This window comes from Acromyrmex echinatior, chromosome 10 (assembly GCF_024713525.1).
Source record: "Acromyrmex echinatior isolate Ae372 chromosome 10, ASM2471352v2, whole genome shotgun sequence".
NCBI classification, from domain to species: Eukaryota; Metazoa; Arthropoda; class Insecta; order Hymenoptera; family Formicidae; genus Acromyrmex; species Acromyrmex echinatior.
The window spans coordinates 10,537,073-10,563,748 of record NC_141861.1 but is presented as its reverse complement, the minus strand read 5'-3'; the positions used below and the strand labels follow the sequence as shown (position 1 = coordinate 10,563,748).

Below are 26,676 nucleotides of genomic sequence, written 5' to 3'. Positions count from 1 at the left end.
TCAGTGGCGTTTGGTGGCTTGAGCATCAATAGCAGCGCTTTCTGGAAAAAGAGAACAAAAAAACTTATTGATTTGACTTCGCTTTTACCAGAGAATAAAATGCATTAACATTAGTCACCATAAACGCATTTGTAAACAAAGAAGATACATACCGTTTAATTTATATTTTGCCTGCATTGATGCCATTGGCGACTTTAATGCTTTTTCTCCAAGACATTCCCAATATTTCGCTTTCTTCTTCGACGATGGCGGACTTGACGGATATGATGACAAGGGACGGTAACCCTTGCGCTTGATCGATTTCCGACGTATATAGTCTTTTTTTGTCCATGTCTTAACGTTCGTAACTGAAGTTTACGATTGAATAAAAAAAAACTTTATACTCTGTCTATATATATGCCTATATAGAATGTTTTATATACTTGTCCAGTTCAAGTCTTTTTTACTTTGTACAAATAAAACACATATTACATGAAAATAATATATAACACGGACTTCTGCACTCCGAACAGTGTTTGCCATCTATGGCTGCATGCGATCTAATAACATGCTTACGAATGTTGTACATACGTACGATGTCCGTCATACACGATGTGCACAAAATTGACGACCAGTTATATAATAAAAATATATCATTCATTGTTGCGTCAGCACTGTTTCATTGTTATTACTTCCTTAGGATATACTATTTTGCTCTTAGTGTCTTCACTCTGATCCTTACTTTGATCACTATTACAATCATCCTCCGATAATGTGTCCATATCATTGTCCATTATTACCTCAAAATTCGCATCTTCGAATACTTCGTCGACGATATCCAAGTTTTCTTCTAGTATATGAACAATATAGTATGCATTATATTTTCCATCGGTATACTATATGACTTTAAGAAAGCTCGCTTCTAGACTGTACACTTCGAGACCCAAATTCATAATGTAACTCTTCTCTTCGACCAGAGTAGGTTGAATCGTTTTTCCTATTTTTTTTTTAGGAATGCTTCAAAATTATATCCTCATAAACTTAAGAAATTTTAAAATTCTAAAATTTCACTTAAAGTGTTTCAATTCCTTTTGTCTCATATACATACGTAAAAACATAATTACTGATTTTTAATAGCAGCCAGATGTCGGCGTTCGAAATTAATATCAATCATTTCTATCGCGACCAATCTTTATGTACTTATCTTAGACATGCTTACCCTCATAAAAATTTATGAAAATACAATTCTATCGAGTTTTACTTACATTTACACTTCTACTAACCTTGAAAATATTGCACAAACATGTTCGATTGTCCTCTCTCAAAAAAGAATAAACAATCAAAGCTCTTTTATCAAGGGAGGAAGATATTGCATTTCAATCGATTTCGATAACAGCCAGATGTTGGCACTCAATCGATTAATTATAAAACTTGGTCATATTTATTTAAAATGATTAATAAATGTTGTTTCTAAAAAAATTACATTACGCCATATCTTGGCCGAAAACCGGTTGGAGCATATAGTCTTTGTAACACTTTTCGTTTTATAACCATTTGTTTTTTGTATCGTTTTTTTATTCATGGCAATATTCTCTTTTTTGCGTTTTTTGTTGTCTTATACTGTAGTTCCCAAATTTTGCGTTAAAAATGGATTCAATGGTGCGAAAACCTTGGAAATGTTGGGAAACTGTTTCGGCAGTGATGTTCTAAAGAAAACAACCGTTTACGAGTGGCATGAACGCTTCAGAAGTGGTCGTGAATCCGTCGAGGATGACGAACGTAGTGGCAGGCCGTCGACATCGAAAACCGACGAAAACATCAATAAAATGAGAGAAATGTTGGCCAATAACCGCAAATTAACTATCAGAGAGCTGGCAGAGGACTTAAACATTGCTTATGGATCCGTTCAGGACATTGTAGTTAATGATTTGGGTTTGCGCCGTGTTGCTGCAAAGTTGGTCCCGAAGGAACTGAATTTCATGCAAAAAAGGGACCGCGTTGACATCGCCAAAGACATGATTTCCAAGACTGAATCCGACCCAACATTCATCAAACGCATCATTACTGGAGACGAGACGTGGGTTTATGAGTACGACACGCAATCCAGACATCAGGCGAGTGAATGGAGAGCTCCAAATGAGCCAAGACCAAAAAAACCACGTCGTTTTCAGTCGAAAAAGAAAGCAATGCTCACGGTTTTCATGGATTACAACGGTATTGTACATCACGAATTTTTGTCAGAAGGTCAGACAGTTAATAAGGAGTATTATTTGGGCGTTATGAGACGTTTGCGTGAAGCAATTCGCCAAAAAAGAAAGGATTTGTGAGTAAACAACTCGTGGATTTTGCACCATGATAACGCACCGTCGCACAGTGCCATCATTATCCGTGAATTTTTGGTCAAGAACAAAACGAATACCATCCAACAGTCATCGAAATCACCCGATATGGCTCCCTGCGATTTTTTTCTGTTCGATCGAGTCAAAAAACCACAGCGGGGAACGCGTTTTAACAGCCGAAAGGAGGTAATGGAAAAATCGAAGACGGCTCTGATGGCTATACTAATAATAGAGTTCCAGAAATGTTTCGAGAGCTGGATCAAGCGCTGGCATAAGTGCGTTGCAGTTGCTGGAGAGTACTTTGAAGGGGACAATATCACTTTTGATGAATAAACTTGTATTTTGAATTTTCTGAATGAATTCCGGAAACTTTTTGATCAAGCTAGTATGTGCTTTTATATACAATATACAAATAATTTTTTATTTATCTATTGAAGTGATTCGGTATTCTTCCTATAGTTATTGGAGTACATGTTAAATTTTGGGCCGACTTTTGAAGCGTCGCCTCCTTTCTTCTCACCGCCGCCGCTCAATGCTCGACAGCTGAGCCGCATTGGATCGCGCGCGGATGTGTATCTCAGGAGCGTTGCACTAAGAAATATGCTGCGACTGTACCTTCCAGCAAATTATTAATAATTTACTTTCCTTAGTCTTCTGTGATGTCTTCTTTATTCAACATGCCTTTTTTATTCACATTTGTTGAATAAAGAAGACATCGCGGAATTATTGGAGTTAAGTCATCATTTCAGTTTAAAATTACGCATATCGTTCTGTATTGACTCTTATTAGCTTTAAATTGATATTATCAGTATTCTATATTAAAAGATATTATATTTTGTGGCACAGTGCGTGGTAAGCGTGGTCAGTAGTTCTTTGAAAGAAAACCGAATGTATCATAAAAATAATAAAGTAATATTTTAAAAGTACATTATATTCAGTAAAATGTATTTACTTATTAATATGATGTTCAATCACTATTATTAAGAAAATAACAATTATGTAGGAAGGAAAATATTTTCATGATAATTTTCATGCTGGAAGGTATGGTAGCAGCATGTTTCTTATACTGTAACGCTCCTGAGATGCACGTCCGCGTGCGGTCCAGCGGTTCAGCGACTTCTTCAGTCGACTGTTGAGCGGTTGTAAAGGAAAAAGCACTTCAGAAATTGGCTCGAAATGTGTAACTCATTCCGAGCACACTGAAGTACACATATCATTTCTATAATTTTAAAAAATATATTTTGAGTAATATGTTCATTAATAACATTATTTATTTAGTAGGTATATAAGGCGGGTTCTAACCCATGGGGCTAGAGGGGAATGCGGGGTGCGGAGAAGTACTTGTAGGCGCGGGGAATACCTAACGCGGGGGAAAGAGGGGGAAAGGTCTAGGCTCCTACACAATAGGGCTCCTACACAATAGGGGCTCTTTTTTTTGTTATCAAAATTTGACCATGTTTTTCTTTAAAAAATGCATTGATAATAAAGGTTTGAATTTGACCATGACATATTTTTCTTTAAAAATGCATCGATAATAAAGGCTTGCATGTTAGAGAAAGATAGAGCGCGCGTGCTATGAGTGAAGAAAGGATGGAAGAATTAATAGAGTACGAGTTTCTTTTGTATGATACAGTGAAAATATGAGTCTTTATTTATACACGATCAGTTCAGTAAATACAAAATCTAAATGTGGATCCTATGTAAATAGGATTTTTTCTACATGATTTGTAATCTTTTTCATAAATTTTGTCGTAGATCTGACGATTCTGAGGATCTATGTTTTTTTGTTTATGTTTCCAATATCGTTGGAAAGATTTTTCTAATGGCAAGTTTCTTGAATATTATCACTCACAGATCAGTGATCGTTAAAGTTTGAGGTTTATGTTCGTGCTTTGTACTAACGATTGTTTTTTTTCCTTTTTTTGTTGATATTTTCATGAAACGGAGAAATTTTGGAGTCCATTGGACATAATGAAATATATAAAAGTGCATAAGTGTTCGATGTACCACAGTGGTGTCCTGGAAGACTAAGGAATCAGTCGCTTCAGTTACTGATGCTTCAGTTATTGATAAGCATAATATGGCTAACCATGCGAACATAGCCAACGCAGTCCAGTATGTTCGAAACGCAGATCCGGAACAGTTCGCACATATCAGAGACGAAGTGTTCGAAGTACTCGAAAAAGTGAACTTCGAAGAACTAATGGATCAAGAGATCGATTCCGACGAAGAAACATTATCGGACGACGCTGGCTATACTAGCGATTTGAGCGAGATTGATACAGATTATGTACAAAGGTTTGTGTCATCATCAGAAATCCGTGCACTGAACAGCCGTACAAAACATTGTATAATCCATTATTATTATACAACGACGGATGGTGCTTTACGTATATGTGCAGAATGCATGATACGTTTGAATGATATCGCAGGATTGTATCTCATAAGGAAGCACGATGTTGGACATATTTACGCGCTAAGTGGTCAGTCTTGCACAAATTGCAGACTATCAACATACCTTATATTTCCATGCAACAAGTGCCCACAGTGCACACATTGAAAAAACTATTGCGAATAGTATTGTGAATGAATCACATGCAAGTGCTCCGTAGAAGAGTGTGATCTAAAGACTGTAAAAAAAGACATGGAAAATCACGAGCGAGTACGCGAATTGTTGGAACAGTGCGGCCGGGTCGCTACTCTGGTGGAATATTTCGCGTGGCTGCAACGATGCGACGAGTGCATCGAGCAGCTTGAAGAACTTTGTCGTGCCAAGCGTCCGCGTCTCGCCGTTGGACACAGACAATCCATGGTGGCGAGGATCGCACGACTCGCGAGTGCAAAAGTGCAATTGGAGCAACGTTTCGTGCACATTGGTGGCGACTACGCGAGTGGCAAGTACGTGAATCGCGACGAAAGATCTCTCATCTGGTGAGAGATCGACGCCGCGTTTGAAAACCGTGTATCGACAGGTAAATGATGTGATAAACTCTAATCACATTGAGCCGCGACGGTTTTTGGAAGACGCGAAGGAAATAGTGTTCGAGCGTGTGCGAGGCGCAGTAGAAAGACACGGTAGCGCAAAAGTGAATACTGCGTTCAATGGCGAGTTTGCGACGAAGGATAAACGTGCCAATAAGAGCATAATTACAAAGAACAGCGAGATATATCGTTGCACCGATATGCACGAGTGGTACGAGCGACACATCGTCGAGCCTATCCTAGCATCGCTCGAAGAATTCCAGGAACGCGACAGCGGGTGGGCATTGTCGCGAATCCTCAATTTGATAGTGAATGTGAATAAACATAATCCAATGCACGCGGGATGTCACATCGAAGTGCCACGAGAAATAGCGACGAAACGGGCGATGATCAGTGTTTATTCGGCAGACAATGCATGTTTCGCGTGGACGGTAGTCGCCGCTCTGTACCCTGCAGAAAGATATGTAAATCGGGAATCGTCATATCCGCATTATACAACAGTACTAAATCTCGCAAACATTGAGTTTCCGATGACTTTAAAGGATATTTATAAATTCGAACGGTTGAACGCGGTGTCGATCAACGTGTACGGCATCGAGAATAAACAGGTCCTTCCTCTGCGACTCACCAATGAAAAGAAGGAGAAACACGTCAACATGCTGTACGTGCAAGATCCACACAACGATGGTATTGGACATTTTGCGTGGATAAAAAACTTATCCCGTCTCGTGAGTTCGCAGATTAGTAGAAAAAAGAACAAGAAAATTTTCTGCGATCGGTAAATATACATGAAAAATTATTATAATTTTCCGTCTCATTAATAAAATAATGGTAATAGTTATAATTTTTTCTTTTTTCAGATGCTTGCACTACTTTAATACCAACGAAAAATTGCAGTCGCACGTAATGGACTGCGAAAAGATGAACGACTTCGCTATCAAACTGCCGAGCGTGGACGACAAGTGGCTCGAATTTGAGAACCACTGCAATAAGCAGAGCGCCCCATTCATCGTCTACGCTGATTTGGAGTGCGTTCTACGGAAGATGGAACTTGAAAAGGAAAATGCATCGTCGTCGTCGTACACGCATCAATAGCACGAGGTATTTAGTATAGGATACTACGTGCGATGTTCGTACAACGACGCGTTATCATTGTATCGGTTCCGTCGCGATGAAGATTGCATAACGTGGTTCGCGCGACAACTCAATGATTTGGCGCATCAAGTTAAAAATATAGTATCCGCCAACGTACCCATGGAAACGTTGTCGAAAGAACAATTGGAGGCGTACCGTAGCGCGACGCGTTGCCATATTTGCGAGAAACCGTTCGCGCCGGACGATACGCGGGTCCGCGATCATTGTCATCTCACCGGTAGATTCAATGGTCCAGCGCATGCAAATTGTAATTTAAATTATAAAAATTCATTTTATATTCCGATCATTTTTCACAATTTATCAGGCTACGACGAGCATTTTATAATTAAAGAAATTGCTACCGCGTTCGAAGGACATGTAAATATACTATCGATAACTAAAGAAAAATATATTTCATTCACTAAAAATGTCGATAGCACCAAAGACACAAATGAAAAGAATTTTCGGAAAAATTGCATAAAATTACGATTTATCGATTCTTTAAAATTTCTAAACGCAAGCCTCGATAAATTGACGTTTTTAAGCAGAGACAAATTAAAAATTGTACGTTCCGAATTTCCAACATTATCAGATGAAGAATTTGAATTACTCACACGAAAAGGTGTCTTTCCGTACGAGTACATTGATCGCGTCGAAAAATTGCAGGACACGCGCTTACCACCGCGCGAATTATTTTTCAGTTCGTTGACAGGCGATACAGTATCCGAGAGCGATTACGCTCACGCCGCGAACATCTGGAAGCGATTCTCCATTCAAACACTCGGCGAGTACAGTGATCTGTACTTGAAAACTGATGTCTTGTTATTGGCCGACATTTTCGAAAATTTCCTCGAAAGTTGTATCGCGAGTTACGGTCTCGATCCTGCGCATTACTATACATTGCCTGGTTTCACGTGGGATGCGATGCTAAAACATACGCGTATAAGATTCGAGTTACTTACCGACATCGATATGGTCATGTTCATCGAGCGCGGTATACGCGGTGGTCTCAGTCAATGTTCCGGTAGATACGCACAGGCTAATAACAAGTACATGCGTTCGTACGACTCATCGAAACCATCGTCGTACTTGATGTACTACGATGTTAACAATTTATACGGATGGGCGATGTGTCAACCATTGCCATACGCCGAATTTCGATGGGTCGAAGACGCTGCGAATTTTGACGTGCGATTGCTCTGGATTCATCCATCGGTTACATTCTCGAAGTCGATCTCGAGTATCCACAACATCTACACGATCTGCACACTGACCTGCCGTTCTGTCCGACGCGCGATAAGCCGCCCGGCAAGCGCGAGGCTAAACTTTTAGCGACGCTATACGATAAACAGCGTTACGTCATCCACTACCGCAACCTGCAGCAATGTACTCGTCACGGTCTTCGCGTAACAAAGATTCATCGAGTATTACAATTCGCGCAATCTCCATGGCTTCGCGATTATATTGAACTCAATACAAATTTCAGAATTCACGCTAAAAATGATTTCGAGAAAAATTTATATAAATTAATGAACAACGCGGTATTCGATAAAACTATGGAGAATGTGCGCAACCACGTTGACGTAAAATTATTAACAAAATGGGACGGACGGTACGGTGCGGAGGCAATGATTGCGAAACCGAATTTTCACAGCCGTAGCATCTTTGCGGAAAATTTGATCGCCGTCGAAATGCGCAAACTCGAGGTGAAGTTCAACAAGCTGATTTACTTGGGTATGTGTATACTCGACATATCGAAAGTCTGCTTGTACGAATTTCATCACGAGTATATGTTACCACTATTTCGCGACAAATGTAAAATTATGTACACCGACACGGACAGTCTTGTATACAGCGTCGAGTGCGAGAACGTTTACGAGACTATGAAACGTGATATCGCTAGATTCGACACGAGTGATTATCCGATGGACAACGCGTACGGTATGCCTCTCGCGAACAAAAAAGTACCTGGTGATGAAAGACGAAAATAACGGTGTGATAATGACCGAATTCGTTGGTCTCAGAGCGAAGATGTACGCGGTGAGGATGGACGGCAAGAGAGAAACTAAAAAAGCGAAAGGCGTAAAGGGTAACATAGCGCGAACGATAACGTTCGACGATTACACGCGGTGTTTGAATGAAGAGATCGAAATGACTCGTCGTCAATCGTGTATACGATCTAAACTGCACGATGTGTACATGATATCCGAATCGAAAATCGCTCTGAGTCCATACGATGACAAACGATACGTCGTACCAGACTCGACGTTACCGTGGGGGCATTGGCGGATACCTTTATATATATATATATGTGTGTGTGTGTGTGTGTGTGTGTGTGTGTGTGTGTGTGTATCAATATTTATATCACTATTATGTTTTTTCTACATTTTCATACAGTGTACATGTTACTATTATCATTATAATTTACACGTAATGCATTTTTTTTTACATTTATATAAGTATTACTATTACGTTTTATGTAGTATCATTTATTATGTATTACTATTATTTTCATTTTCATGTATCATACATTTATATACGTATTTTATATCTGTATACTGCAAAACGAAGATGAATGGGAAGTAATAAAAAATATACTTAGTTTATATACTTATATTGATATATTTTTTATATGTAGAAATAAAATATATGAATCAAAAATTTTTATCAAATAACATTGTTTTTGTGTATCCATGAATTGTGTGATCCATCGAATCCAAACCACTTGACGTACACCTTGTCTCCCTTCCTGCGAAGTACTTTCTCCACGAGATACACGTCTGGATGAGTAGCGCGATGCAACTCGTACTCGTAGAACGCTCCAGCGACGGATTTTCCGCAATAATCCTCGAGTAAATAGGTTACAGGATTGGTACGCTGCACCTTAATGATCGTAAACACTTCGGTGGTCCAATTTGACGTGTAACCCTTCTCAAAAATCGTTTTGTACTTGCTCACGCGTACCGAATCGCCTATTTTGAATTTTGCAGGACCCGCGATCTTTATCGCGCTGTACACCGTGTCCAAGAGTCTTTCGGCGATCGCGGGAGTTACTTCAGCGGGTCGCATGCCGATGATGCGATGCTTGCGCGCGTTGTAATCTGACAGGAGACGCGGCAGCTCGTCGACCCATTTATAATTGCCGTTGAGCGTAAACATCTTTCACATGTTGTTCTTGAGCGTGCGATTGAACCGCTCGACTACTGACGCTTTCAACGTCGAATACGTGGAATAGTGATTAACATTGTGTTTTTTCAAGATTTTCTGCACATCGGCGTTGTAAAACTCTTTCCCCATATCCGTTTGTAAATTTTTTGGACATCTTCTACTCTCTCGAACGATCTCAGCGATTGCGTTAGCCGTCTCGCTTCCACCCTTGCTCTTGAGTGGTACGGCCCACGCGTATTTGTTCAACACATCGATGACGGTGAGTATGTAATGGTGGCCTCTGTTGAAACCTGAGTACGGACGCATCTCAACGGCCTGCCACAGATCGTCGTATCCCCGAACTATGACACGCCTTCGCGTGTCAAAATCAAAATTTCTTCTCGCACGAGCGTGCAATTCCTCAACGAGTTGACGTCTCTCGGAGCTAATTTTCTCTCTCTTTTTCTCAGATTTCTTTTTCATGATTCGACGTGTAATACACTGAGTACGAGAAAATAATGTATTTTTTCTCGCTGATGTTACTCAACTGAATCGTTTCATGGCTACGCGATTTAATTTATAATAAGACCAGCTTCGCGAAGTTCCTCGATGATCGACAGCATCTCGTTATTGTGAGCGTTGTTGCCTGCTCGGTGCGAAGCGTCGAGCAATCGTAGACGATCCATCAGCTCATTGGGATCATACCAGTGCTCGTAATCGATCGTGTTGTCATTCAATGTCATCATTGCATGGGTAATCCCTTTCCAGATTTCTTCTTCTGTTTCTTGGGTGTGATCGACATCAACGGTGCGATTACGTGTTTGTACTTGTATCCCCTGTTGCTCAATAATCGACCCTGCGAATGGTACTTGTGTTTGTGCGCGTTCGTCACCAACAGCATGCTCTTGTACTTGTGCATATCGTTTTCCGTGTAGAGAGTATCGTCGGGAATTCTCTTGAAAATCAACTCATAAAGACCAGGTGTACCGGCGTATCGTACGCCATTGATAATTATGTTGTCCGCGTCATCCACGTCGAAACGTTTATTGCCAAACATCAGTCCATCCTTGTGTAGGTAAATGCCGTACACGTGATCTATACCGCTCTCTTTATCTTGCACTCCCCTCAGGACAGCCTCGACATACTTTTGCCCCAGTGGGCCCAAGCCGGCTCGTAACGCCCTCGACCTTCCGACGTTTGATTTTGAATCTTCGTCGCTAGCGAGTCTTCCGTCGTTTCGAAAACATTCTCCAACGACTCTATCGTCGGTACGATTTTGACACATGGTGTGGAAGTTATCGGCTGTGCGCGATCGTGCGATCGATCATTGGATTTATGCAGAATCGTGGAACGCTCGAACGTCTCATTCGCTTCTTCTGCCTCCTCCTTCTCTTGTTCCTCTTCCTCCTTCCTCTCACGTTTAGAGGCAGACGTTGCATCTTCGTCGCGCGACTCTCTTTTTGTAGCACGCATGCTGGGGTTGTCGACGAAAAGTCGCAGCGGTTCGATAAGAGGATTAAAATGTCTGTCCAACGCGATGCCCTTCTCGATTCTATCGGTTTTCAGAGCGCGATGTTTCTTGCGGATCGACTCGCTCGTCTTCTCGATCTCCCTCGCGATTTTTTCACGCTCGCGCACATTCGCCATGTTCGTCTCTGGCTAAGTATCGATAACGACTGGTCACGTTACGGTATCGTGAACTCGTTAAATCCTTTTCTATATCGTCCGTTTGTGAGCCCACTGTCTTTGTCTATCACTAGAAATCCATATTTTTGCTGCCAACAGTCGCGGCACAACGTGCAAAATTCATCGTACGACATGTCGGTATTCACATGATCGTTGTAAACGTGTTTCAAGTTGGTACCGTCCTGTTTGAACAGGATCAGCAGGTTCGCGTTGTCACGTATCAGATGTTTAGGTATCCTCGCGTATGTCAGACAGAGATAGAAGCAGTCGACGTTCGCGTGGCGACCCATCGAAAAGTATTCTCTCACCGCATCCTGCTTGTCACATGCCACGTCATCAAAGATAAAGATAGAATTTGGACGCGCCTCGCTCGGTGGAACGATGTCGCTGTTGTTGGAGAACGTAAGTAGCCGATTTCGTCAATAGACGTAAACAAATTTTCGAGATATCGATACTTTGGCTGTTGCAACGATTTCGAGTAGACGTACACGTTTTCGAAACGCACGTCATTCGGGCTCTCGAGTAAGCTTATGAGAACGTTGGTTTTACCACAATTCGATGGGCCGCAAATGATCACGCGTATAGTACTCGGCAGCATTTCGCCGTGCTTGCGCTTCTCCACGCTGCCTCCCATCATTTGCGATTTCGCGTCACAGTTCGTGACGCGTATCGACAACGGTTGCGGCACGAATTTCATGCTCACACTAAGGCTACGCGCTCTCGAATGACTATTTAAAGGCGCGCGAATTTACGAGTCGCGCAGTAGCAAAATGTATCTCGTGCTGTGTCATCCTTTCGACATTCAGGACTTGAACGCTGAGCAGCTGCAGTATATACCGAAGGTTGTACTCTTACGCGTACGGTGACTATATCGACTACGTGTGGGATAAGCTCCCGGAATACGTGAAGGCGGATTCGGAGGTTCAAACGTATCGTCGCTGCGACGAGCACTACAATCAGCCGTGGCAGAGAACGCACATCGACAGTCCCGCACCTAAGATAAAGGACTGTAACGAATGTCAGCGTCGGCAGTCTGTTGAATCGAACGATAAACGCGCTTCCTTTCGAGTTACATATTCCGGGCTACCAGTTTTGCGGCCCGGGCACTCAGCTTACGAAGCGATTAGCCAGAGGTGACGTGGGCATAAATCCGCTGGACGCGGCGTGCCGAGAACACGACATTGCATATTCTCGGAGCAACGATCTCACCGATAGACACGCGGCAGACAAAGTACTCGCCAAGGAGGCGCGGAAACGTGTCACCGCGAGAGATTCGGCTCTGAGCGAGAGAGCTGCGGCTGCTGCCGTTTGGGCAGCGATGAAAGCCAAGACCAAGATCGGCATGGGCATGAAATCAAAAAAGAAGATGACAACGAGGAAGAAGACAACGAAAAGCGGATACTTCCAACGGCAAAACGAGGTGATGCGTTACCTTTTCTACCAATGTTGGGCGCGCTCGGGTCCTTGATTAGTGGAGCGGCCAGCGTGGCGAAAGCGGTAAACGATAGCTCGAGGAGCTGCAACGTCACGACTGCGCGATGGAACAGGGCCGCGGTCTGTATCTCGCTCCGTACAAATATGGACGCGGACTATATCTCGGCCCCTATAAACGCGGACAGGGTGTAGCAGCGAAGAAAAGAAAACGCCAAAAAGACGATAAAAATGCCCTCGGGTGCAACTACCAACGTGCAATTGGACGTGCTCGCGAGACGTATGCGCGTATCGTACTTTAGAGGTGCGGTGTGTTTTCTTCATGCGTAACGCTTTACCGATGAGCGGGGTGCACCGAAACGAAAGCGGTATCGTGAATCTGGACGATGCGACCGGGCCGGGTACTCACTGGGTAGCATACGCCAAGAGGAATAACCACGTCATATACTTTGACAGTTTCGGTAATCTTCGACCGCCCAAGGAACTAGTGCGATATTTCGAGAACGGTGCTACGACGATAGAGTACAATCGTACATCCTATCAGACGTACAATCAAAGCTTCTGCGGTCAAATGTGTTTGCAGTTTCTACAAACGGTAGACGCGCGTGAATTTAAAAAGCTCGACGAGGTGCTGTAAAATCTCAGTATTAGTCGAACGCTTTTTCTGTCATGTCGCTGACACTTACGCTGAGCGGGAAGAGCACCGTCCTCGCGGCGAACTACTTTCCCTCCATAGATTTGAGTGACGGCGATTACGAGCTCGGTCTGATGATTTTTGAGACTTATCACACGATACCGAATGTAAACGAATCGAACAATAAATTTTATTTTGGCAAAGACGCAGAAATTACAATTCCCGAAGATTCGTACGAAGTGCGAGACATAAATGAATTTTTGAAACGTATGATTTTACGGAGACGTTTGCACCGCAACGCACTTGAAACCGTTGACGTAGTGCATGGTGACAACAACAACAACAATAACAACAACAACAATAGCAACAACAACATCAACAACAATGACACTGATGATGATAATTGCGAGGGTGGAGAATACCCGATTACGCTCCGCGTAAACTACAACACGATGAGATGCGAGATTAAATGTGCATACAGAATAAACTTTGGCAAGCCCAACAGCATTGGATCGCTGCTGGGATTCTCGTCGAAGCATATGCTGCGACCGCGAAGATGGCACGAATCGAACATGTCGATCAACATAATGAACGTAAACGTTATCCGCGTAGAGTGTAACATGACCGCGGGCGCGTACAGCAACGGCAAAAGCGCGCACACGATACACGAATTTTCGCCGAGCGTGCCACCAGGATATAAGATATCGGAGAGACCGACGCAGATCATTTACCTGCCGATCACGGTACGGAACATTACGGATCTAACGATACGCGTCGTCGACCAGAACGGACGATTGCTCGATTTTCGCGGAGACGAGATCACCGTCAGATTGCACGTGCGACAGCGACAGCGAGCGTGAGATGCTCGTATTGAACGGAGCGGAGCGCACGCAGAGAGATAACGCATTCTTTACAAAGCTGGTAACATCACCGCTCGATAACGCTCGCTCATCCAACTGCGTCAGCAAGAAGAAGCTCAGTGTGTCGAACGTTAAATTTTTACAATCTTTGGGATTCGTGGTGCGCAACTTTTAAGATGACTGATATCTTAAACATTAAAGATGAGCCGATCTTTGACGATCGCATCGTCAAGATTGAGATTCACACATACAATCCATTCGCTAATACAACATTCGGGTACAGTGACGAAATAAGAATACCTATACAGCAACAGGATCTGTACACACTGCCGTACGAAAGCTTTCTATATGTCGAGGGAAAACTGACGAAGAACAAAGCTGTCCAGGATGCTCATGTGGCATTGGCAAATAATTGTGTCGCGTTCATATTCGATGAGATTCGTCATATGACTATGAACTCAATGGTGTGGAGATTGATCGTAATAGAAATGTGGGTATAACTAGCACGCTCAAAAACTATGTAACAGTGTCATCCGACAGAAGCGTGATTCTACGGAATGCTGGCTGGGATGCGCAGACTATTGCAGCCGGATATTTTAATTTCTGTGTACCGCTCTACGTACTGCTGGGATTTTGTGAAGATTACAAACGCGTGGTGATTAACGCTCGTTACGAGTTGATTTTAATAGCGCAACGACAACAATTGTCTGACGAGAGATCCGGCGGTAGAGCCAACGCTCGAATTATTCAAAGTACAGTGGCGAATGCCGCATGTGTTATTGAGCGAGATAAATAAGCTGTCGATGCTGCGCGCTTTGAGCGGACGATATTTGAGCATGGCTTTTCGCTCGTGGGATTTGTACGAATTTCTACTCTTGCAGAGTACAACCAAGCATTCGTCGGCCATCAAGACGGCTACTCAGCTCGAGAAGCCGCGCTACGTCATTTTCGCTATGCAAACAGGTCGAAAAAACATCATGTCCGAGGATATAAGTCGATTCGACGACTGCAAATTAACCAATGCGAAACTTTACCTGAATTCGGAATGTTATCCGTACGATGACTTGAATCTGGATTTTGACAAAAACAGATGTGCGATTCTGTACGAATTGTACGCGCGTTTCTGCAAGGGCTACTACGGATACGAATATCTCGAGCCGAGTCTCATCTTTACAACTTTTTTACGTTATGGTCCATTCGTGATCATCGATTGCTCTCGACAGAACGAATCAATCAAGAGTGGCACCGTGGACGTGCGATTAGACTTTGAATGTAAAGAGGATGTACCTGCAAATACAACAGCCTATTGTCTCATACACGATCGCGTGATTCAGTATAATCCATTGACCAACGTTGTGCGCAAAATCACCTAAGTGTACCTCTAACACGATAAGATCTACGGTACGACCGCAATCGACTGCAGTCTTCTCGACAACATGCTCATGTCAACGTTCGTGGATCTGCAAGGATTCATCATTAATAAGAAATTTATCGTGAAGGAAGTGGCGGTGCTGAAACAGGGGACTGTTCTCACGCATTACATTTTTACGAGTCCCGTGCTATGGAAACTTTTGACAAGATCCGACAGGTTTTGCGCCTCCTGGTTGATTGCTTATCACCATGGATAGCAATGGGAGGACGGGACGATCCCGTACAACGAGGCGAAACGTTTGATCACAGCAGCTGTATTTGAAGATGATGCTATCGTGTACGTTAAGGGAAAAACGAACGTGGCTGTGGAACTTTTGGACGATGAGCGAGAACGCATTTACATTGAGACCCTGGATGCAGTTTACGAAGACACGGAATCTTTATCTAATCTAGATGTTACTAATATTATACGATGTGGACAGCATGTTAAGAATTGTGCGTTACAAAATGTTTTGAAAATATATAACTGGTGGTTGCAAAAGAATTTTTTAAATAAAAATACATTAACATATTTATTATGTATTTCTTTTCCCTTCCTTTGTAATGTATAAACATATGTATAAACGTATGTGTGTATAAACATATGTACGTATGTATAAATGTATGTATAAACGTACGTATGTGTGTATAAACGTATGTATAAACGTATGTATGTATAAACGTATGTATAAACGTATGTATAAACATATGTATAAACATATGTATAAACGTATGTATGTACGTGTGTATAAACGTATGTATAAACGTATGTATAAATTCGTGACAAAGAAAATACGTAGAAAGACTTGATAAAACGTGTCGCAACATGTTCGAAATTTTTGGAAAAGAGGGGGGAGAACCTATCTTCTCTCATCGATTCCAGAAGTACCATTTACACGGATGCAATCAGTCTTACGATACCCGCTTGTACGAACGGTCGAAAAAAATGTACGCTAAAGAGAACAGTGCATCATACGATGTGAAGAAGGAATATAACATGTAAGTTCCAACGTTCTATACATAAAAGAAACGTTTTTTAATATTATGTATGTACACAGTACGGAGCATCGTGCAGTGCGTTTACTGAGCAGACGTTACGATCTGACGAATACGGGCTACAAATTTTTGGAAATTGGAATCGTTGGCCCACCGAGTTACGTGGAGATCGTCCTTGGAGATCATCGCGGACACGAACTATCGCTGTCTCTCGAAACGTGGAAGAGTCTCTACGAGCAGCGAGGAAATATTTATAAGCTGTTTCGAAATGAATACAAAGATAATTTTATAAGCGTTGGATCGCTAATCGTCAGTGTTTTCATGCTGAACTATGCTACGGTCGTACGTCTCGATTCTTCATCGGTACGCATTATGATGACCGAAACGACGCTACGCCGTATGTTTGACTTTAACGGGTGTGTCGATGTAACGTTCGAACGATTAGCTCGACTCGTCGATACGGTAGATACCAAGTATACGCGATTCTCCAACATCGCATCTGAGAACATTACATGTGATAGCGACATCTTCAATGGACAGCAGCTCATTGATTGTGAATTATTAGCTTTAGTTTTTAATAAGTATGAAAACCGATGTAATAAGATGTAAATAAAACATTTTTTGTTCGCCTTATTTCATGTGTATTGTCTTTTACTTCCCATCCTTTGCCTCGACGCGCCAGGAAAAACCATAAAAATTGAAAAAACTGTATCATACAAAAGAAACTCGTACTCTATTAATTCTTCCATCCTTTCTTCACTCATAGCACGCGCGCTCTATCTTTCTCTAACATGCAAGCCTTTATTATCGATGCATTTTTAAAGAAAAATATGTCATGGTCAAATTCAAATCTTTATTATCAATGCATTTTTTAAAGAAAAACATGATCAAATTTTGATAACAAAAAAAAGAGGCCCTATTGTGTAGGAACCCTATTGTGTAGAAGCCTAGACCTTTCCCCCTCTTTCCCCCGCGTTAGGTATCCCCCGCGTCTACAAGTACTTCCCCGCACCCCGCATTCCCCTCTAGCCCCATGGATTAGAACCCGCCTTATATATCTACTTTATTTAAAAAAAAAATTATGAAAAAAAGGAAAAAAATGGGATCGAACATAGGATCCTCAACATTCTAATCTCGCACTTAACGCTCGAGACCACGTTGAGTTTTTGCGAATCGCCTCTATGAATGCGGTACATAAAATACACGGAAAATCGTAAACTATATCTCGTCAACTATCACGTTTTGAAATTTGACATTTTTGCTATTATACATTAATGAGAAAGGTATGATTAACCCTTTCACTTACAATATCGTGTGAGACTCGTGGTAAAGAAATCGGGCCAAACATAAGTATCATTGATAAGAGCCGTGGTACGTCTATCGGATCAAACATAAACAACACGTTCCAGGCTGTTAATTATGGCACGCGCCATCGTAACTTAAATCGTAGAACAAATTAATATAATTTAATAAAAATTATGTATTATCTAGAATATCACTTTCCCTCTTATGATACATGCTAAGCGGCCGAGATCGCCGAGAAAATATTTTCGGTCGCTAGAAACAAGCGACCACAGAGAAAAGGACAGAGACAGATTGTTTTGCTAGCGAGCCCAGTTCGGCGTGTCCGCGCGGAGACTCACCGATTACAATCAGAGCTTCTATCCGTTTTTGTTTTGTCTCTGTCTCGCTCTATCGAAACAACAGAAGTTGAAAGAATTTTAAATCACAAATACGGTTATCAGTTCTCCGTTTTTTTTTTTACAGACTTCGGTTTCTTGGACTAATATTCAATACTCCAGCAGATGTGAAACTCTTCAATTTTTGTCTGCTGGAGTATTAAATATTAGTCCAAGTAACCGAAGTCTGGCAAAAAAAAAATGGAGAACTGGCAACCGTGTTTGTGAATTAAAATTCTTTCATTTTCTTTTTATTAAATTATATTAATCATATGTTTTTTTCATTAATGTATAATAGCAAAAATGATTTCAAAACATTGATGAAATATACAACAGCTTACGACTTTCCGTGCGCTGTATATACCGCGTTCGTTGAGGTGATCCGCAAGAACTTAACGGTCTCAGGCGTTGGGTGCAAGATCAGAATATTGAAGATCTTATATTCGATTCTGCTTTTTCCTTTTTTCATAATTTTTTTTTAATAAATAACATTATTAATAAACACATTACTCCAAATATATTTTTTATAAAATGATAGAAATTATATACGTGTAGTTCAATGTGCTCGAAATTAGTTGCGCATTTCGGGCCGATTTCTAAAATATTGCCTATTTTTCTTTCACCGCTCAACGCTTAACGGCCGAACTGCTCACGCACGGACATGCATCTCAAGAGCGTCAGTATAAGAAACATGCTGCAATCATACCTTCCAGCAAATTATCATGAAAATATTTTCCTTCCTACATAATATTGTATTTTCTTAATAATGGTGATTAAACATAATATTAATAACTAAATGCATTTTACTGAATGTAATGTACTTTTAAAATATTACTTTATTATTTTTATGATACATTCAGTTTCAAAGAGCTATTATGTTTTTGCACAGAATGTAACATAGAATTTTACTTTATCGCATCATATATCTAGTCATCTATTTGTATTTTTTTTTAGTGGAATAAACCTGGAGAATGCACTTAAATGACGTATCAATAATAGAACTTCAAGGATAATAGACAGTTTTTACAATAACGTGGATTTAAATACGGTGAACGCCTTACCTTAATTAATCGCTAAGGAGAAGATAATGTGACCATGATATCGATTATGTATCTATTTTTTTAGAGTGAAAAGTTAAAATTTTTTTGTATGTATGTGTGTATATGTATATGCATATAGTTTTGCGTGATGCTGTATGTGTAGAAAACAACGGCGTTATACGAGTCAATCAGTTGTAACCAGTATGACCCGCGTTCACAGTATCGTTGCCACGCAACAGTACTGTCAATTCAGTGTAGTGTAGTAGTGTTCTATACACATCCGCGCGCGCGCGCGCGCACGTGTGTGTGTGTGTGTGTGTGTATTTATATAGTGTTTTGTGTCCACAAAATATAAAAAATATAGTAGCAGAAAATTGTCTATCTTTGATAAGAGAAGGTTATGGGTGCTTTCTAACAAGCGACTCACTTAGTACTAATACAGTGATTATCCTTAGTACAATACAGTGATTATCTCATCCTTGTATTGATGAACAAGATTGTAATGATGCATTGTGTCACATTGTGTCTCTTGTTGTGGAAGATACTCTATAAGATCAAAATTGATTATTGTGATGCGTGTTTCTTGTTGGAAGGCACTCTATAAAGTCAAAATGGGAAAGGTTAGTATCTTTATATCATTCGTGAAAATATCACTTTTATTTATCGTACAAGTGGTGGTTAAATGTTATAACAATAAATTGTGCTTTGTCTAATTATGATCCAATCAGAGGCGTTCATCGTGGGCTGATTATTTTTAATTTACTGCCAGAGGCGTTAATCGTGGGCTGGCGAATTATGACAAAATGTCATAGCCGTAAATCGTGTTTTGGCTAATTATAGACAAATGTCAGAGTCGTTCATCGTAGGCTGACTATATTTAATTTACTGTCAGAGGCGTTAATCGTAAGCTGGCTAGCTATAACAAAATGCCACAGCCATAAATCGTGCTTTAGCTAGTTATAAATAAATATCAGAGGCGTTCATCGTGGGTTGACTATTTTTAATTTACTAGCAGAGGCATTTCGATTGTCAAATTTGGTGAAATACAATTACGTAACCAATTTGTAGAATTTTGCGTCTGCACTTAAAGAAATGTGAATAGATGCATTGTCATGATGGAATCAAAAACTGATTGTTTGACATGACCGAAACAAAGAAAGTAATGAAGAAAAAAAAACTGAATATCAGTAAACAGCTTCTTTGAAACCTTACAACTTTTGTCTGAATCGTTTTTTCTAAAAACTTTATGTAATGGCCTTATAGCACAGGGATGGTTGTAATTGAATCATAGAACGTGAATCATAGTTATAGGTGAACGCATTATATTTTGGCGTACTATGCATGCCGATACAAGTACAGGGTTCGGCAAAATGATCTCCCACATTTTAATCTTTAATAAAAACGCCATTGTAAATGCTATTTAGATTTTATTTTTATTAACTGAAAATTTATGCTATGCCATTTGTTTTTATTGAGTTTTGAAAATTACAGAGTCCAAGTGGCGACCATTTTTTTCGATACACATTCGAAGCTGATTTCTAAAAGTTTCCATCACTCGAGCAATAATTTGAAGCGATATTCCTGTAATTTCTTGGGGTATTGCTGCTTTCAATTCGTCAATGGTTGCATGGGGCAAGATCGGGTGACCAAAACTTAGAGAACTTGAACATTCGGATGTGTGGTTTCAACAGGATGGAGCTATGGCTCATACGGCAAGAAGGACAATGGACGTTTTAAGGGAAATGTTTCCAGGACGCGTAATCTCATTACGTGGAGACGTTGGGTGGCCTGCGCGTTCACCCGATCTTGCCCCATGCGACTTTTTCCTTTGGGGCTACCTGAAAGCGAAGGTTTTTCAACACCACCCCCGAACCATTGACGAATTGAAAGCAGCAATACGCCAAGAAATTACAGGAATATCGCCTCAAATTATTGCTCGAGTGATGGAAACTTTTAGAAATCAGCTTCGAATGTGTATCGAAAAAAATGGTCGTCACTTGGACTCTGTAATTTTCAAAACTCAATAAAAACAAATGGCATAGCATAAATTTTCAGTTAATAAAAATAAAATCTAAATAGCGTTTACAATGGCGTTTTTATTAAAGATTAAAATGTGGGAGATCATTTTGCCGGACCCTGTACAATTCACATCTTTATGATTAGTTATAGTCACCTTTATGTTCAACTCCTAAATCCGGGACCTTTTTGGACACCCTATATAATGTATATGTTATATATAACATACATTCAATAGTCAATAGTCACATGCATAATTTTCGTATGATGCTGTACATTTATGAAATGTATATAACTATATCATATTCAAAGTGTTTTAGCAAATGTATACACTTATAGGTCAATGTGTACGTTGACTAACAGCAAGTTACAATAAGTATATTTTTATTAAATGAACACTCTGACTGTGACTTAGATATATCTTCGGATGCAACCATGTATTTGAAATACGTGTAATGTAATAGCACTTTTTCCTTTATTCCCAATTCAACTTAGGATGTAACATGTATTGTCAGTACGTAATACATTGCACATACATATGTAGCTATTTCATTTCTTTTTATTATGTTTAATGGGCCTTTTACAATTATAAGCCATAAATCAGTCATAAATAAAAAAGAAATCAGAAGCTAAAAGTTGACTATGATTGATCAATTTTTAGCTTCTGACTTCTGATTTGTAACTAATGGTTTATTGTAGAAGACCCATAATAAAGAGAGATAGAAGTTACTCATACTTAGCTTTTCATGCAGATATAATATAGACATATTAGTGAATATTAGAATTATATTTTATGTACATTATGATGTACACACATTACAAAACATAAAATATATTTCTAATTCATATTCACACACGTGTGTAACTATTTCATCTTTTCTTACAGTGTAACAAAAAGGTGTACTGATGTCCTCTTTTTTCTACGTTTAATAAAAAGAGATATGTTTTTTTATGGTCAAATATATATGGTCAGATATTAGTGATATATGCTTTTATATTTTCAATATCAGAGTATACATATAACTAACATAAATCAAAGCTAAGAGAGTCAAACGCAGATGATCAGACGTAAAATCTTAAAAAAAGTAATCAAATTACGAATCCTCTGATAAATTCTCATTTTATGTACGTACAGGGTGGGCCATCTATTGGTACGTTTTTAAAAATGCGATCAAATGAGCATACATTGATATTTTTTATTAATTTTTTTTTTGTTGTGAAGCTAAAAGTATCCGCGTCAAGAATGAAAAACGATTTCGTTCATGTGGCTCCCTCTACTGGCCTTACAGTATGCCATTCGGTCACCCCAATTATTAATGACATTTTGGACTACCTCGGCGCCAATTTCACTCAAAACAGTCGTAATATTGTTTTTCAAAGCTGGAATTGTCTCACACTTTGGGCCACAGCCTCAATATTCTCGGGTGTGCGCACTGTCCGAGCTCTGGGACCACTTCTGTCATCCACTAACATCCCTTTCTCACGAACTTTCCTCACCAATTTGCGTATAGCTCCTTCGGTGGGTGCTCTATCACGACCCATATTTCTTTTCAAAATTCGTACAGTTTCGGCGACACAGCACTGACTTTGAAAATAAGTTTTTAAAATTTCAAAACGCTCTTCAAGAGAAAACATGTTGTTTCGTGCCGCGGACGGTATGACTAATAAACTGTCAAAATTTCGGGTCTGTAGCTCGTTCGGTGTTGTCATACGACGAAATTCAAAAACGTACCAATAGATGGCCCACCCTGTATATACGCATTATATATATATATATTTTTTTTTTATATATGTATACAATTTTAATATTGCATATTTAAACATAGGGAATACATAAATAGCTTAGCTAATTGATAATTTCTATCTGCAACGTATGTATATTCACACATTATAGTATACATATATGCAATATTGTATAATATTGCCTATATGTGTATTATATTTAAGTACACACACCACTAATATTTTAACATGATTAACTTCTGCATTTTTTTAAACGTAGCAAAAAATGGTATAGCTACGTATATTATATGTGTAATATATCTGTATAGCTGATACATATCATATCCTGACCTAAAATGACATTGTACGACAGGAAAAATGCTATTAGGGCCATGTGTCAATGTACACTATCATTATTGAAAATCTAATTACGTATTTTCAGTATTCGCAGTCAATATCGGTACACAGTCGTAGTATCACTTTTTCCTATGATCAATATTATTTTAGGGTTTAGTCAAGATGTAACATATATTATTGTCAGTATATGGACATGTGTTTCATATATGTATGTATATATATATATATATATATTCATGCAGATATTCTCTATGTCGATTTATGCAATATTAAAATTTTATATTATAATATATAATGTGTATAATGATATATAAAATTTAATTCTAACTTTGTATATAAAAACATTAATGAATACGAATTACAATTGCATTTTATGTGTATTATAATGTATGTGTACACACACAATAACACAAAAAATATTATATTATTAACATATTAGTGAAGACATATAAATATGTTAGTGAATTAATGATATATGCAATATTAAAATTATATTTTGGATACATTATTGTGTATATGTACATTATAATACATATAAAATATAATTATAATTTATATTCACTAATAATGTTTTTTTATATGTTATAACAATGTTAGAATTATGTTAGTATAATATACATACAATTTTCTATTAGATATATAAGTCGACATATTAGTAATGTATTATAAGTATCTATCTCTTTTTATTAAACAGAACAAAAAGAGTTACATTGTGTATGTACAATGTCGTATTCATTTATTGATAATATATTATCATAACCTAAAATGGCATTGGATGTAAGAAAAAAGTGCTATTAAGGCTTCATATCAATATAACTATACTTAATTAAAAAACTGTACTTTATGTATATTACAGACTTTTAGTACTGGTGGTATATATTGGAACACGGTTTACATTGCATGTGTACATAATACAACTGTATTTCTAAGGCCCGATTCTACAAATATAAGATTAACTTCAATTCCGGTTTATTTTTTTCTCAATTCTAAAATTGGAAAATTTTCCAAAATAAAATAAATCTTACATTTGTGGGACCGAGCCTAATACAGTATAATATAGTTTTCGTCTCTGCTAAGATGATAATGTAGGAAATCGAATAAAAATGTCGACAAATTTCCTTCATGATCATATTAACTCAGAGGGCGTCTGATATATTGGAAATGAAAATCTGTAATATCGACTTTGATTAACTTCAGCCTTCTCTCTAGCTCCCCTTAAGGCTCCTGACTACTCAGCCAAGAACTCTGCGTTGACGACACAGAATCAAACGGCGGTCTGGCGAAACGGTAGCCACACAATTAAGCACAAGCCCATGTCCGTGTGCTCGCCTGCGGCGCGCCGAGAGTGAATGAGATAGCGAGTTCCTTCTCACACTAATCACTTGTTTCAAGTAATCAAAAATGCTTTCTCGGCAATCTCGGCCGCTCGATGACCCTAGACATCAATAAGGGGCGAGGAGTATTCTAAATAACATATAAGTTTTAATAAATTGTAGGAATAGTGTACCTCCCTTCTTAATCTAGAATAATATAAATCATGTTAAAATGTAACAGTTGACGAGATATTTAATTGTTTATGATTTTTTATGCGCATTATATAGTATATCTTTCCTTCATAAACTCGAATAGCAAGAATAGTTTAGTAGAAATAGAATTTTACCGGAAAAAAATTATAACCAGCATTTCTCTTCACGAAAGTCTCGAAAGGTCAGAAAAGAATTGCGTATGTTTGAGACTTGAGAAGAAAGTATGCAAAAAAAAAAATCGAATAGTTGCATAGCTATTTTTCGCTTATAAAACGAAAGATATTGATTATATGGAAAAAAATTCGGTATAAAAAATGTAGGTATTCGAAATACCTACAAAATGAGACATGGAATATTAAAATTGATTTATTAATTCAGTAGAAAAAAAATAAAAAAACAGGCCGAAAAAGGCCTTTTTTTCACTCGCTCTGTGTTCATTGAGATTTAAACGCAAAGCTTTGAAATTCATGTAAAATGTAGCCCTCGGAATGACGAACAAATCTAGCCCTGAACAAGCCTAAAATGTTCATTAATTTTTGCAAAAAGTTATTTGTTTATTAAAAACCTGTCTACGGAAAACTTAATTTCTTCATCTTTGAGCAGTTGCATAGCAATTTACAGGGATTTTGCTTCTTCAAAAGTTGCACTATCATGTACACTTAATAAAACGATTTTTTGCAGTTAAACTATTATAAAACGATTTTAAAAAGTGGATATCTATTTCCATATAAAAAAATGGAAATAATTTCCTTAATATGCATATCAAATAGTCGTGTGAATCATTCGAAATCTGACATTTTCCTATGAATTAAATAAAAAAAGATTATCCTCCGATTATTAGGAGCCGAGATAACAATTTTCAAAAAATCACTGTGGCTTTAGTTTTTAAGATCAAGAGTTCCGTCTGGCATCAATTTGTCAAGGAAGAATTGAATTCGCTGTTAAAAAAATCTCGAATTGTAACCATGAAATTTTTAGTTTAGAAAATTTTTTCTTTCTTGAATTTTTATTTTTTCGGTTTATTATTAAAAAATCACGTTTCAGTATGGAACACATGTCTGATTAATAAATTTAAGTCACATTAGCTATGTTTCTTTATTTAATATGTTGTAAAAAGTATCCAAATGGACAATTAAATGTACGGAACTATCAGTACAGAATTGTTTTTGTGAATTTAATTGTTAAATTTGTTAATCGGACATGCATTCCATACTTAAACGTAATTTTTTAGTAATAAACTGAAAAAATAAAAATTCAAGAAACAAAAAACTAAAAATTTCGTGATTACAATTACTTTGCAAAACCTTTGGTTGAGTTATTTGTTTATATTTCGTCGAGCTACTCGAGATTAAAAAAAAATCAAGTTTCCAGTCAGTGTCAATTTATTACTGAGAAAATATAAATTTAGCAAATTTTAATACATGAAATCAAATCAAATATGTGCGAGTCGTCGACCGGACCAATCTTCTCCACTCGACTACGCGCCGGCTTCCCTCCAGGGTTGTTTTGTTGAAAACTTTTTTTTTAAACAAATGTTTAAAACATGTTTTAAACATCAGATTAAATTAAACGTGCTTTTTTTTAAACAATTTAAAACAAATGTTTAAAACGTTATATTTTTTTAATGTGTTTTTAATATTATTTAGTAGAGGAGAAGGTAATACTCCAGTTACATTTTACACTTATTATAACTTGATTTACTTGGTTATTAATGAGTATTTAAGTTCAAAATTTGATA

General features: G+C 38.6%; 5 protein-coding genes and 1 pseudogene across 5 annotated transcripts; 5 read left to right on the top strand and 1 right to left on the bottom strand.

Moving 5' to 3' along the window:
- Positions 1–1,583: 1,583 nt before the first annotated feature.
- On the top strand, positions 1,584–2,740 carry LOC105152954 (histone-lysine N-methyltransferase SETMAR-like). Its single transcript, XM_011067524.2, has one exon. It carries the CDS (start codon positions 1,656–1,658, stop codon positions 2,304–2,306), a length of 651 nt encoding a protein of 216 aa, XP_011065826.2. The 5' UTR covers positions 1,584–1,655; the 3' UTR covers positions 2,307–2,740.
- Positions 2,741–5,280: 2,540 nt separating this feature from the next.
- Positions 5,281–6,083, top strand: LOC147908288 (uncharacterized). Its single transcript, XM_087410295.1, has one exon. It carries the CDS (start codon positions 5,501–5,503, stop codon positions 6,080–6,082), a length of 582 nt encoding a protein of 193 aa, XP_087266421.1. The 5' UTR covers positions 5,281–5,500; the 3' UTR covers position 6,083.
- Positions 6,084–8,743: 2,660 nt separating this feature from the next.
- On the bottom strand, positions 8,744–9,729 carry LOC147908287 (uncharacterized). The gene has a single exon (XM_087410296.1). It carries the CDS (start codon positions 9,591–9,593, stop codon positions 9,102–9,104), a length of 492 nt encoding a protein of 163 aa, XP_087266422.1. The 5' UTR covers positions 9,594–9,729; the 3' UTR covers positions 8,744–9,101.
- A 2,308-nt stretch (positions 9,730–12,037) lies between these two features.
- On the top strand, positions 12,038–12,816 carry LOC147908286 (uncharacterized). Its single transcript, XM_087410519.1, has 2 exons — positions 12,038–12,129; positions 12,291–12,816. The coding sequence occupies exons 1-2, from the start codon at positions 12,038–12,040 to the stop codon at positions 12,733–12,735; spliced, it is 537 nt and encodes a 178-aa protein (XP_087266645.1). The 3' UTR covers positions 12,736–12,816.
- A 1,075-nt stretch (positions 12,817–13,891) lies between these two features.
- LOC147908285 (uncharacterized) lies at positions 13,892–15,610 on the top strand (annotated as a pseudogene).
- Positions 15,611–16,354: 744 nt separating this feature from the next.
- Positions 16,355–17,460, top strand: LOC147908284 (uncharacterized). The gene is made up of 2 exons (XM_087410531.1): positions 16,355–16,601; positions 16,661–17,460. The coding sequence occupies exons 1-2, from the start codon at positions 16,429–16,431 to the stop codon at positions 17,205–17,207; spliced, it is 720 nt and encodes a 239-aa protein (XP_087266657.1). The 5' UTR covers positions 16,355–16,428; the 3' UTR covers positions 17,208–17,460.
- The last annotated feature ends 9,216 nt before the right edge of the window (positions 17,461–26,676 follow it).

Excerpts from the sequence above, each read along its gene's own strand:
- LOC147908288 (XM_087410295.1), top strand. The coding sequence starts at position 5,501 with ATGCACGAGTGGTACGAGCGACACATCGTCGAGCCTATCCTAGCATCG.
- LOC147908286 (XM_087410519.1), top strand. The coding sequence starts at position 12,038 with ATGTATCTCGTGCTGTGTCATCCTTTCGACATTCAGGACTTGAACGCT. Across the intron at positions 12,130-12,290 it reads GTTGTACTCTTACGCGTACG|CGTCGGCAGTCTGTTGAATC; the intron begins GTGACTATATCG and ends AACGAATGTCAG.
- LOC147908284 (XM_087410531.1), top strand. The coding sequence starts at position 16,429 with ATGTTCGAAATTTTTGGAAAAGAGGGGGGAGAACCTATCTTCTCTCAT. Across the intron at positions 16,602-16,660 it reads GTGAAGAAGGAATATAACAT|TACGGAGCATCGTGCAGTGC; the intron begins GTAAGTTCCAAC and ends GTATGTACACAG.
- LOC147908287 (XM_087410296.1), bottom strand. The coding sequence starts at position 9,593 with ATGTTTACGCTCAACGGCAATTATAAATGGGTCGACGAGCTGCCGCGT.
- LOC105152954 (XM_011067524.2), top strand. The coding sequence starts at position 1,656 with ATGTTGGGAAACTGTTTCGGCAGTGATGTTCTAAAGAAAACAACCGTT.